Genomic DNA, 13,233 nt, shown 5'->3' on the forward strand with positions numbered 1-13,233 from the left:
ATTTGAGAGTAACTACAATCTCTGGGAGTGGGAAGAAGTTGGCAGGAGAATAGCTGAGAGAAAATACTTTAAAAAGGACATTTCTGTTGTCTTCCAGAATCCTATCACACAAGCTTCCATTCTCGCTGCTGCTACGACTTGTTTCACTTACAAAAGAAATGGGGGGAAGGCCTTCTAGTTCTTTTCAGGAAAAGGGTTGCCAGATTTGTGCCTACCTATGAAAACTTCATTTCTATAGGATACGTCTACACTACCCCCCCTAGATCGATCTAGGGAGGCTAATGAGGGCAACCAAAATTGCAAATCAAGCCTGGGATTTAAATATCCCGTGCTTGATTTGCATGTTCCCAGCCGGTCGGCATTTTAGAAATTGACTAGCCCGAAATAACTGCCCGCGTCTACACATGGCACTGAAACGGGATTCCAATTTTTAAAGCCCTAACTTGAATTAGCTGGTATTCCTCCTGCAATGAGGTATACCAGGTAATTTGATTTCGGGTCTTTAAATCGGCATCCCGTTTCATTGCCGCATGTAGATGCGGGCAGTTACTTCGGGCTAGTCAATTTCTAAAATGGCGACCGGCCGGGAACATGCAAATCAAGTGCGGGATATTTAAATCCTGGGCTTGATTTGCAATTTCGGTCACCATCATTAGCCTCCTTAGATCGATCTAGGGGGCTAGTGTAGATGTACCCATATAGAGTTTACATTGCTTGGGAAACAACAACCTTTTTCTTTAATGAAATAGTTTGCAAGAATGCACAGTATGCTTGAAAAATAACAGTTGTTTTAAACTTCTCTTTGCTCAGTGTCAGAAAGGCAGGATGGCTCTTCTGAATCTGGCTGCACTATTATTACACAACAGCAACGGAAGCCAAAGAGCAGCTTGGCTAAAAAGTTTCAACCACACTCCTCATCCTAGGACATTATCCCTCTCCAAAACACATGATGACTAACAGCACAGTGTGCCCTGCTAATGCCCCTTACGCTTTATCTCTGGAGTATTCTGATCTCACAATAGGAGAAGAGATCAGAAAATGGCAGTGTGTGAACATAGAATAAATCAGACCTTTCAAACTCTCATCCCATGGCACTTTAAAAAAGCCAATTGCAGGGCTTGTTGAAGGTGCTGGACTCATTGCGTTGTAGAATTAACCATTCTTTTCACAGAATAATCAGTCTAGCCTTACTTTTTCCTCCTTCAGTACTGAAGAGTATGGTAGTTTATGTGAAATATGACATTCATTTGAGCAGCCCAGGGCACTGGGCTGGTCTGCATTCAGTTTTTGTATCGATACAAGTTTAAACACCAGGCCCGCCGATAGGGAGCGGGGACACCAAAGGGGACAATTACCCCCGGGGCTGGGCAATTCAAAGGGGGCTGGGGCTTCAGCCGCTGCTGCTGTAGTAGTAGTGGCAGTGCCCAGAGTCCCAGGTCCTTGAAATAACTTCTGGAGTGCTGCAGGGCATGCTCTGGGCAGTGCTAAGAACTGGGGGGGAGGGGAGGCATGTTATGCTCTCAGTACTGAGGGCTCAGCCCTGCCACTTCCATCCTTGCTCCCGTTTTTTCAGGAGCATGGAGCTGTCCACCTACACCTTACCCAGGGGCTTATGGAGGCTATTGGCTCCACTTTTAGACACTGATCTAGTTTAGCAGTGCAACTTCTACTGTGGAGTAAATATATTTATTATGGTAAGTATTTATATTTCTAAATAGATAGAGATTGGTACAAAAACTGCGCGAAGACCGGGCTGTTGTCTTAAGTTTAAAATTGCTCACGCTGCTATCACTGCTGCTACCAATTTTGTAGATATCTTTCTTTTTTTTTCTTCCAGCCAATCTGATGTATTAACAATATCAATTATCTATATAATTAAGATAATGTATTAATAAGATGAAAGCCAGAACAATCTACTCAGGTTAAAGCTAAGAAGATTGTGCAAGCTCCATCTTAATTAACATAAACAAATGTTATGAATACTACAGCTAATATAAATTAGCATAGTACTACAATCACAAGTGGTTTGTGTCAAATTTCTTAATCTAAAAGTATTTAATCAAGTACTGAAAACCAGATTACTTCTATCAAGGAAAATAATGATTTCCAAGGTTCTGGAAATAACTCCTTTTCACTGGCAAAACAGCTTGTGAAACTGTTCACGTTTTTGTTGTAGAGATATATATCATACATTTTCTTTGACATGCTGGTGGGATCCGAAATTCTGGTACAAAGGTTCATGGATAGATCACACATGTTGGCTTGAGGAACTGGAAGATACTTAAAGGATACATTTCAAAGAAACCTAGCATTACTGGAACTTCAAAGATCAGAAATCAAACACTCTAAAATTAGGAAATACCAGCAGTTAAGATAGTTTAGCAACTATTAACTTTACGATGCAGTTGCACAACCAATATATTCTATTATAGAGTTTATACTGACAAGAAAATACATTAAGCTTCACATTTCATGAGAAAAGGGGGGATAAATGCTACATGTCTTCAATGTGACTCTGTTAATGATATATACTCAAACTTAATTTTTTGAATTTCCCACACTCCAAGGCTATGTCTACACTAGTGTGATCTTGCACCAGAGCTATGCAAATGATGCTAAGTGTGGAATACCGCCGAGCCTCATTTGCATATCTAATGAGCTGCCATTTTTGCGGAAGGGGGTTTTGTGCAAGAAGGAGCTGTCTATACTGCCCCTTCTTGCACAAGAAAAACCCTCTTGCACAATGCCGTTATTCCTGAAAATAATCAGTGTAACAGCATTGTGCAAGGGGTTTTTCTTTCACAAGAAGGGGCAGTGTAGACAGCTCCTTCTTGCGCAAAACCCCCTTCCGCAAAAATGGTGGCTCATTAGATATGCAAATGAGGTTCAGTGATATTCCAAGCTTAGCCTCACTTGCATAGCTCTGGCACAAGATTGCTCCACTGTAGACATAGCCCAAATGTTTAGATTGCTAAAAGAAACAATGGAATCATAGTTTCATAGAATCCTAAGGCTGGAAGAGACATCAGAAGGTCATTGAGTCCAGGCCCCCGCTCAAAGCAGACCAACCCTAATAAATCAGCCCAGCCAGGACTTTAAAACCTCTAGGGATGGAGATTCCACCACCTACCTAGGTAACCCATTCCAGTGCTTCACCACCCTCCTAATGAAATAGTTTTTCCTAATATCCAACCTAGACCTCCCCCACTGTAACTTTAGACCAATGCTCCTTGTTTTGCCATCCGTCACTACTGAGAAAAGCTTCTCTCCATCCTCTTTGGAACCTCCCTTCAGGAAGTTGAAGGCTGCTATCAAATCCCCCCTCACTCTTCTCTTCTGCAGACTAAATAAGCCCAAATCCCTCAGCCTCTCCTCATAAGTCATGTGCTCCAGCCCCCTAATCATTTTGGTTGCCCTCTGCTGAACCCTTTCCAATGCATCCACATCCTTTCTGTACGTAGTGGGGGCCCCAACCTGGACACAGTATTCCAGATGTAGCCTCACCACTGGTAAATAGAGGAGAATAATCACTTCCCTCAATCTGCTAGCAATGCTCCTACTAAAGCAGCCTAATGTGCCAGCCTTCTTGGCTACAAGGGGCACACTGTTAACTCCTATCTAGCTTCTCATCCACTGTAACCCTCAGGTCCTTTTGTGCAGAACTGCTGCGTAGTCAGTTGGTCACCAGCCTGTAACAGTGCTTGGGATTCTTCCATCCTAAGTGCAGGACTCTGCACTTGTGTTGAACCTACCATAAAATCGCAAGTATAATGGGCACTTTTCCCCCCGTTTTTTTAGGGTCATAGCTGGGGTGCGCATTATACATATGCGGTTATTTTTTCAAGTTTTAAACTCACCCTCACCAGGCACGAGCTGGGCAGAGAGGGGAGTCCCCCAGCAGGCGTAAGCTTGGCACGTGGATAGTTGGGCAGGGGAGGCCATGCGGCAGGTGCGAGCTCGGCGTGCGGACAGCTGGGCTGGGGGAAGGTTTCCTTCCCATTCCTTCCCTCCCGTCCTCCTGTATAATGGGTGCGCATTATACATAGGAGTTCGGTTTTTTCATGATTTTAAGAGTCTAAAGTCAGGGTGCGCGCTATACATAGGTGCGCATTATACTCGCGATTTTACAGTGCTTAGATTTCTTTTGGCCCAATCCGCCAATTTGTCTAGGTTACTCTGAATCCTATCCCTGCCCTCCAATGTATCTACTTCTCCCCCTAGCTTAGTGTCATCCGCAAGCTTGCTGAGGGTGCAATCCATCCCCTCATCCAGATCATTAATAAAGATATTGAATAAAACCAGCCCTAGAACCGATCCTTGGGGCACTCCACTTGAATCCGACTGCCAGCCAGACATCGAGCTGTTAAGTCCAACGATCTAGCCAGCTTTACAGCCACCTTACAGTCCATTTATCCAATCCATACTTCCTTAACTTGCTGGCAAGAATATTGTGGGAGATAGTATCAAAAGCTTTGTTAAAGTCAAGGGTATATCACATTCACCAACTTCCCCATATCCACAGAGCCAGTTACCTCAACATAGAAGCTAATCAGATTGGTCAGGCATGACTTGCCCTTGGTGAATCCATGTTGACGGTTTCTGATCACTTTCCCCTCTTCCAAGTGCTTCAAAATGGATTCTTTGAGGATTCCCTTCATGATTTTTCCAGGGAATGAGGTCTGTCTGAATGGTTTATAGTTCCCTGCATTGCCCTTCTTCCATTTTGCCTTTTTCCAATCATCTGGGACCTCTCCTGATTTCCATGATATTTCAAAGATAATGGTCAAAGACCCTGCAATGACATTTGCCAATACCCCCAGTACCTTTGGATGCATTAAATCCAGACCCATGGATTTGTGTGTGTCTAGCTTTTCTAAATAGTTCTTAACCTGGCTGCCCATCTTCTTCACATACTGTGTTGCCTAGTGGAGTAGTCTGGGAGCTGACCTTGTCTGTGAAGACAGAGGCAAAAAAAAAAAAAAAAAAAGCAGCAGCTTAGAAAGAGGAATATATACACCGCAAAAATCTCTCTGTTCTTTTAATTTACTGTATATTTACTTGCGCAAAAACGTGATTGAGGTGTGGTCGCTCCACAGCGTTTTACACAAAAATGGCTGTTTTGCGCAAAAACTCTGTTGTATAGATGTAGCCAGCTAGAAAAAAGAATCTTGCTAAGCAGGGGCTGGGCTCTCAGAGCTCTCTGAGAGTATGAGGGGTGGACTGGTGAGGAGGGGTCCCCAAACTGATTTAATTTGTTCCTCCCCAATGTTTAAAGAAAGACCTAAATAAGCTTCATTAGGAGCCACTGTTATTTTAAATGTTTACTCAGAGCTGAAATTACTTGAGATGGGGCAGTGTTTTTTGTCCTGCCTTCAAAGAGCTGAAAATTACTGACATTGATGTGTAGAGGTCACAGTGGAGAGGCAGGTGGCAACAGAAGGTGATTGACAGTTAATTGGCAAGTGAGTGACTGGTGAGGGAGTGAACAGAACAAGCCATTGGCATGGCAATGAGGAGCAGCAACTGGTTGGGGCAGCTGGGCAAAGCAAATGCAAGGTGTCTTCTTCCCCGGGTGGGAGGTGAACTCACACAAAATACTCCTCTGAAACCTAGTGTCCTTTCTGACTCAGCTCAATGGATCTCAAAGTCACTGTGTTGTTTCAGGACAATCCCACAAGCCAAATACACAAGGAAGCATTGGAATTTAATTTCATTTACAGGTTTGGGACCCATCACATTGGTATTAATAAAGACATTACCTGGTTAGCACACTACCTTCCACATCCTAATGACTTAAACAAACAATGGGTACTTAAAGAGCAATTTGCACAGTCTCTATCAGCTTCATATAACATGAACACTTTAATTCACTATTTCCCCACCTTCCTTCTCCCTCCCATCCCCTATTTATTTTGGAACGGGACTTTTAAAATTCCATTCATCTGAAGAAGTAAGTTGTACCCAAGAAAGCTCATGATACCATCTACGGCTGTGTCTAGACTGCATCCCTTTTCCGTAAAAGGGATGTAAATTAGACATATTGCAATTGCAAATGAAGTGGGGATTTAAATCTCCCCTGCTTCATTAGCATAAAAATGGCTGCCACTTTTTTCCGGCTCGGAGCTTTGCCGGAAAAAAGCGCCAGTCTAGACCCGGCAGCCATTTTTATGCTAATGAAGCGAGGGAGATTTAAATCGCCGCTTCATTTGCAATTGAGATAAGTCTAATTTGTATCTCTTTTACAAAAAAGGGATGCAGTCTAGACACAGCCTACATGTTTTGTTAGTTTTTAAGGTGCTTCTAGACTATTAGTTGTTTAAGTTTTTCCAGTTACAGACTAACTTGGCTACCCCACTGAAACTGTGAGTGGAGTACGGCAAAAGATCAGAGATGGGCATAGAAACGGGATTTTTGGTTGAAGAACTCAAGAACATGAGGCAGACACTTCCCCACACACTCTGGAGTGGGTGGCCTGCTCACAGTTTTATTACAGCCTCTTCCCGACTTACAAACCGGTTACGGACCAAGCAATTGGTTGTAACTCGGTTTGTTCATAAGTCGGACCCCATAGAGTTACACGCGACCGTGCTGTTCGTAAGTGCGGATCGTGTTTGTAACTCAGGGTCTGCCCTTTACGACAGCTTCGGTCGTACATGTGAACAGTCATAAGTTGACTGTTCGCAACTCGGGGACCGGCTGTATTATAAATCCTGCTTGTGGAATTTTCCCTAATTAATGTTGGGTGACTTCCCTCCTATCATTTAAATTTTCTTTTCTACACTCAGACTTTGTGCTTGTGAGTGGAGAAGCATTGACTCTTAGAGGCGCTCAAGGATAATGTGTAATTTTTCCAGGCTAGCTTGTGGGAGCTTGAGCAGATTCTATGTTGTATCAATGGAAAGGAACCCCTAGATCAGGGGTCGGCAATGTTTTCAAACCAAAGAGCCAAACTACTTCAAAATTCAAAACACGTGGTCAGCAAAGAGCCAATATAAAAGTGCCTGTTTGCATGACTGAAAATATACAACTTAATATTATCGATAGTTGACATGATGATTAATAATAGCATAAATGAAACATTGTAATCACAGACTTTAATATGCAAAAAGATTCAGCAGCAGAAGTCTCATTAAATACTTTGAAGTTTACATCATAAATTGTCAAATCCAGCTTCATGCATGCATTCAGGCTGTCTTCTGTCAGTCTTATGGCAGGGGATGTGCGGGTGCAGGAGTCTGGGTTGAGATGTATGAGGGGCTCAGGGCACAGGGTTGGTGTGTGGGAGATGCAGAAGTGTTATGGCAGGGGGCTCGGGATGTGGGGACACAGGAGTCAGGGTTGCAGTGTATAAGGGGCTCAGTGCAGGAGGCAGGGCAGGGCACTAGGGGTGGAAAATAAGAGTATGTGGGGAGACCCTGGGGCCAGATTACCTTATCTGGCTGGGGGCTGATCTGCTGCACCCAAACAGCAGTGGCTGGACAATGGGCTGGACCAGGATTGCTGAGCTGGATTGTGGCCTCCCCTCCAACCCATGCTGTGACAGGGGTGAGCCCGCCAGCTGTTCGTGCATCCAGATGGGTGCTGGACTATGGAGCCCGCCCCTGGATCAAGGTCAGGGATAGGATGCTGTGGCTAGATTGGGGTTGGGCCCCATCGGGGCCTTGTTGTCCACACTGCTGCAGTCAGACCCCAAGCCAGGCCACCACAGCAGGCTATTGTAGCAGTTACGGGGCCACTGGAGTTGGGCTGTCAGCTTTACCCCAGGAGCACAGGAGCTGGGGACAAACTGTGCCAATCAGATGGGGACTGGAGCCGAGCCACTGTGGCCAGATGGAGGCATCTGCTGCCACTAGCCGCTCTCACTGTGCGCTGGTCCCCTAGAGTGTGCCCTCATCCAGCCCATTATAGGAGCAGAATGCCACAGCCAACTCTTGCCACACTGCAGCTGGTTCTTCACTGGGGTACCCCTTACTTTCACCTCTGGTTAAAGGCGAAAGAGACAAAACAAGACCAACCTGACGAGTAATTACACCTCTAACATTTTGAATACATTTCTCATTTTCATTAAAGTTTCATGTATTTTGGGAAGGACAAGGGAGCCATATTTGGTTCCCTACTAAGCCATATGTGGCTCTCGAGCTATAGGTTGCTGACCCCTGGTGTCCAGAGCTCCAGGCTGCGGGGGAAGCCGGAAGGGCTCGGGGGGGGAGGAGGGAGAGCTTCTCTTGCCGCAAAGAAACCCTGCCTGGCTCTCCCGAGTAACAGCCTCCAGCCACCCTCCGCCTTCTCCCCGCGTCTCTTTGGAGCCTCCTTATCTCACCCCTGCAGGCGCGGCGGGGGAGTCTGTGCAGAGGAGAGCAGGAAAGGGGGCAGCGTCCAGAGACGCGGGGAGAAGCGCTGTCGGCTCACAACACGCCCCCAGGCAGAGGAGCCGCCCTGGCGTCTCCCCGGGCCCAGGCAGCAGCAGGAGCTGGCTCCCGGCCTGGAGAAGGGAGGAAGGGAGGGAGGGAGGGAGGGAGGCGGGGCCGGAGCGGCTCTGTCGCCCTATTAATAGCGGCGGCCGGGCCCCAACGCAGCGGGAACGATGGAGGGAGATGGAAACCTGCTCGGGAAGCGCAGCCACGGCGTGGAGCAGCAGGCGGCTGTGCCCATGATCCCAGCCATGGAGCTGGCCCAGGAGCCGGAGAAAGCAGCGCCCAGAGGCGGCGGCAAGGATACCAACACCTACAAAGTGCTCTCCCTGGTAAGAGGCGAGCGAGGGCAGCAGCGGGTCCCCCTCAGGGACAGGCGCCTCCGGCTCCAGCTGCCCCGCAGAGCGGCCATGCAGAGCCACAGGCGGGACATCGGTTCCCGGCTCACCTGCAGCTTCCCCGGGGGCGCCTTCCTGTGCTCCCCTGCGCGTGGAGCAGCACAGCCAGGTGTAGCGGTTACACGTGCACTGCTGGGGAGAGCTGCTATGCTGCCGGGGAATAAACAGGACTGTTGCTGAGCAGCTTCTGCTCCTCGGGCTTCGGCTCCGCGCTGGTATCTCCTCGAGAGGGCGTGTGGGGAGCTAGACTCGCACGATAACATTATATTAACAAACATAGGGAGGTGGCGCCTTAATGTGCATGGCTGAGATAGCAAGGGCGGAGCAGGTAGATTGACCCAGGCCTCAAAGGTAATTGAACTCGGGATTAGTCCTTGGCACGAAAGCGGCCAGGTGCTGTAACGCCATGGAAAACCACACCCTCTGTCCGCCCGTGAGAGCCTGCTAGGTGGAAAGCAGCAGCGGGAGCCCTGAACTGGAGTTCTGACCCTTCTCCTTGCCTGGCTTCTTCCTTGCCTCTGTAACCACGCAGGAAATTGGCCTTTAGACAGTGGCTGTCTGAGGGTCTTCCTGTTCTGTAAACAGAGCTGCCAGCTCTTCAAGAACACTCTGAATGGTGGTGCTGAAAACAGTGGCATCGTGTCTCAGCAGCTCAGTGTCACACAGTTGTGTCTGAAAATATTTTATCTTCTGGTTTTTTTATAAGTAATATGCTATTTGAAAGAGACGGGGGGGGGAGAGAAGGAATTATTTTTCCTCTATATAATTTATTTTGTGCATTGATTAGCACTCATTTTCACTGTTTCTGCTGTTGGTTTTTCCTGTTGTGGGTAAGTGGCACTGGAACAGGGAAGAGGAAAATAGATGACCATGTGATTGGAAAATTTGTAGTGGTTCAGAAAGACAGGTGAAGTACCAGAAACTACTTTCTATTAATCTTGAGGTTATGGTAATTAGAAATGTATGGTCTTCTTTGAAACCATTTTCAGCCCTGATTCAGGGAGGACCTATTGCTGCTGACTGTAATTGTTGGTCTGATTAGTTTCCTAGTATAGCTGTGCTCTCATGTTCTCTTTTTTGCCAGCTGTGCAATAAAAATAATAACTTTCACATCTCACAAGGAAGATATGAGGTTAAAATAATTCGTGTATAAAAAAGCTGTGTTATCTCTGGAGGAGGACACTATAGAAATACAAAATACTACTTTTTCTTGTATTTCCTAAGCAGTAATTTTAAGGATGCATTGTAATGCCTATGGCTTTGAGGTACCTTTTCAAACATGTATATAGACTTGCATCCTGTTTGATAATTAGTACTGATATACAAACACTACTTACCTTTTTAACTGTGTATCACCTCCCAATTGCCTTTAAATATCTTTAGCTGTTAGTTTTACATTGATCATATTTACACCTGTCTGGCATATGAACTAGGGATGTAAAATTTCATTTAATTGGTTAACTGGTTAAATATGATGTTTAACTGGTTAACCAATTAAAGGAGGGATGTGTGGGGTGGGCAGGCTGGAGCAGTTCCCCATCTCCCTTGCAGGCAGGGGCTGTGGATAGTGGCTGTTTTGCAGTGAGCTGCTCCTGCCTCTATCAGTTAACTGGAATGATAAGCATAACTCATTAAGGGTGATGCTTACCTGTTAACCTTTCACATCCTTAGTGTGAACTGAGCATAATCACTTGAGTCTAACTATATTACGTGCTAAATTCACCCAAATCTGTGGCAGTTTTTTCAGGTGCAGAACTTACTGGCAGCCACACTATGAAAAGTCTTCAGTGTGGCTGTGAGACGAGGTAGGAGGGAGAGAAGGTGTGGTGTTGGAAGGTGGTCAAAGCCATACTGTGGGGTTGGCTATGGAAGGTCAGTACAGCCCCCAAATTGTTTGGTTCTTGCTGGAAGGGCTGGTGGTGAAAACTTGGCTACATTTTAAGGCATGTGATTCAAAGCAGGTGCTACATCCCACATGCATATCCTAACCACCAGCCTGTCACGCATCTTTGGGTATCTGGGTGTCTTCTCATTTCAGATGATGTCTCAGTCAGTGGCTAGCTGAGCTTGGTGCATGGATGAGCAGTGACTAGCTGAGGCTCAATCCTGAGAAGAGGAAGTGGTAATGGTGCTTTGAGGGAAACAGACAGAAGCGAAGGCAGAGATAACATCCTCTTTGATGGCGGAAATTCATCTACCATTAGTGAGCAGGGCTGGAAACTTAGTGGTGATTCTAGACCACTAGCTGTTGTTCAACAATCATACTGCTGCAATAACTCAGCTTTTTTGCCACCTATGCCTTGAAAGGCAGCTGCAGCCTTTCTTTTAGGATGCAGACCTTGCCATTGTTACCTCAAAATTAAATCCTTGCTCTATGCTCTGCATGAACCAATACCTTAAAACCATTTGATGATTGACACTAATACAGACAGACTGCAGTGGCATGCTTACTAAGGGTGTCTTCCTAGGAGCATGACATCAGCTCTCCAAAAGCTTTTCTCCAGTACAGCTGAGATTGATACTGCTGTGATTGATGTACCAGAATGAGATGAGTAAGGAGAGCTAATGGAAGAGTTTGTCCCATTGGCCAGTGCAGTGTGGATCCCCATCATAAATAGATTGTTATATCGATTTGTGAGGTTAATAACGCAACTCAAAGTGTGTCGCTTAGATTGACTTCAACCCATAGTATAGACCTACCCCAAGATATTTTCTAGTTTCCTGTTGGTTTCTGGATTTACGGGGTTGGTTATGAACTATAAAACTCTGAGGGGGTCTAAAACCAGCCACTAGGATTCCCTCTCTTCCTGTAGCAGTACAGTACAGGAAAGCATAGATCTAAAGAAAGGTCCTTTGCCTTCCACAGAGCACCTGAGATTGGGTAGAACTTTGGTTTGATTCTCTTCTAGTTCTGTGAGGAAGCAACACTGACTTTGCTGTTGTGTGAGCATTCTTTCTGGAGTTGCAAAGTCCAAACTCATGGATTTTCCAATATTGCACCTAAAACTGACCCACACAATGTGTCTTGGTTCTTAATAGTTTTGATATAAGAAAAAACATTATTGTGAGTAGTTACAAGTTTGAGTCAAAAGCCCACTGAAATCATTGAGAATACTGCCATTGATTTCAGTGGGCTTTACATGATGCCCATGTGTTATAATTGTCAGTTGTGCTGAAGTGGTTCTGATTAAGATTCAACAAAAGCAACCCAAAGTCTGGGTGATACAATGTCTGCCAATGGCCTCCTGCATGATCTGAGCAATGGAAAACCTACTTTATGTGAAGAGATACAGAACTTGGTTGGTTAGCCTAACCAAAAGAAGGCTGAGGGGAGATAAGACAGACCTATATAAATTCATCAGACTGATAAATGCGAGGTAGGGAGAGGAATTATTGAAGTTAAATACCAATATGGACATAAGAACAAATGGCTATAAACTGATCATCAACAAGTTTAGGCACAATTAGATGAAGGTTTCTAACCAACAGAGGAGTGAAGTGCTGGAAAAGCCTTCCAAGGGGTGCAGTGTGGGGGGCAAAAAGCCAAACTGGCTTCAACACTGAGCTTGGTAAGTTTATAGAGCTGATGGTATGATGGAACTGATGATGATAGGTGGTCCACCAGTAACTGCTAGTAGAAAAACCTCCAACTTCTGAATTTTGGATACTAGATGGGGAGAACTCAGAGTTACCATAGAGAATTCTTTCCCAGATGTCTGGCTTGTGGGTCTTGTCCACATGTTCATGGTCTAGCAGCTCATCACTATATTTGGATTCAGGAAGGAATCTTTCCCCTGTGGCTTTGTCACTTTCCTCTACAGCAGCAGTTCCCAGCCTTTTCCAGATGGGGACCCATTTTGACAATTCAGGAAGACTTGACCCAAGACATTTCAAAAATGGGGGGGAGGGAGGGGAACAGCCACCTGGGGAGACACTTGGTGACCCTTTTGAAACGTAATGGTGACCCATAGGTTGGGAAACCCTGTTCTACAGCATGAATCATAAACTAGTGTTAGTGGTGAATTCTCTGTAACTTGAAGATTTTAAACCATAATTTGAGGACTTTATTAACTCATCCAGAGGTTAGGGGTCTGTTACAGCAGTGAGTGAGGATCTGTGGCCTGAAATTTGTAGGATGTTGAACTAGATCATCATAACTATCCCTTCTGGCTTTAAAGTCTGAGCGAATCCTGTGAATCTTCACTTCCCCTCTGAGAAGCTGTTTCCATTCCTGTTTTTTAACTACGTTTTTTAGGACAGACACTTATACTGTGTGTCTGTACAGTGTCAGGGACAATGGGTCCTTGGTTTCTGGTGGGACCTCCCGGCGCTAGTTCAATACAATGCATAATAATAATAATAGTAATGCAGTTGATCTCCACAAAATTTCTAAAGGATGCCCTGAAAAGTAATAAGTAGGCAAA

General features: G+C 45.4%; 1 protein-coding gene across 1 annotated transcript in view; it reads left to right on the top strand.

Moving 5' to 3' along the window:
• The first annotated feature begins 8,513 nt into the window (after window positions 1-8,513).
• The window catches only part of ENPP1 (ectonucleotide pyrophosphatase/phosphodiesterase 1), a 70,056-nt gene continuing 65,336 nt past the window's right edge, over window positions 8,514-13,233 (top strand). The window contains exon 1 of the mRNA XM_006127287.5: window positions 8,514-8,743. Within this exon, the coding sequence (XP_006127349.3) occupies window positions 8,585-8,743 (159 nt within the window). The 5' untranslated portion in view covers window positions 8,514-8,584. The remainder of the gene's footprint in view (window positions 8,744-13,233) is intronic.

The sequence above is a fragment of the Pelodiscus sinensis genome, chromosome 3, assembly GCF_052426305.1.
Source record: "Pelodiscus sinensis isolate ZL-2025 chromosome 3, ASM5242630v1, whole genome shotgun sequence".
Taxonomy (NCBI): Eukaryota; Metazoa; Chordata; order Testudines; family Trionychidae; genus Pelodiscus; species Pelodiscus sinensis.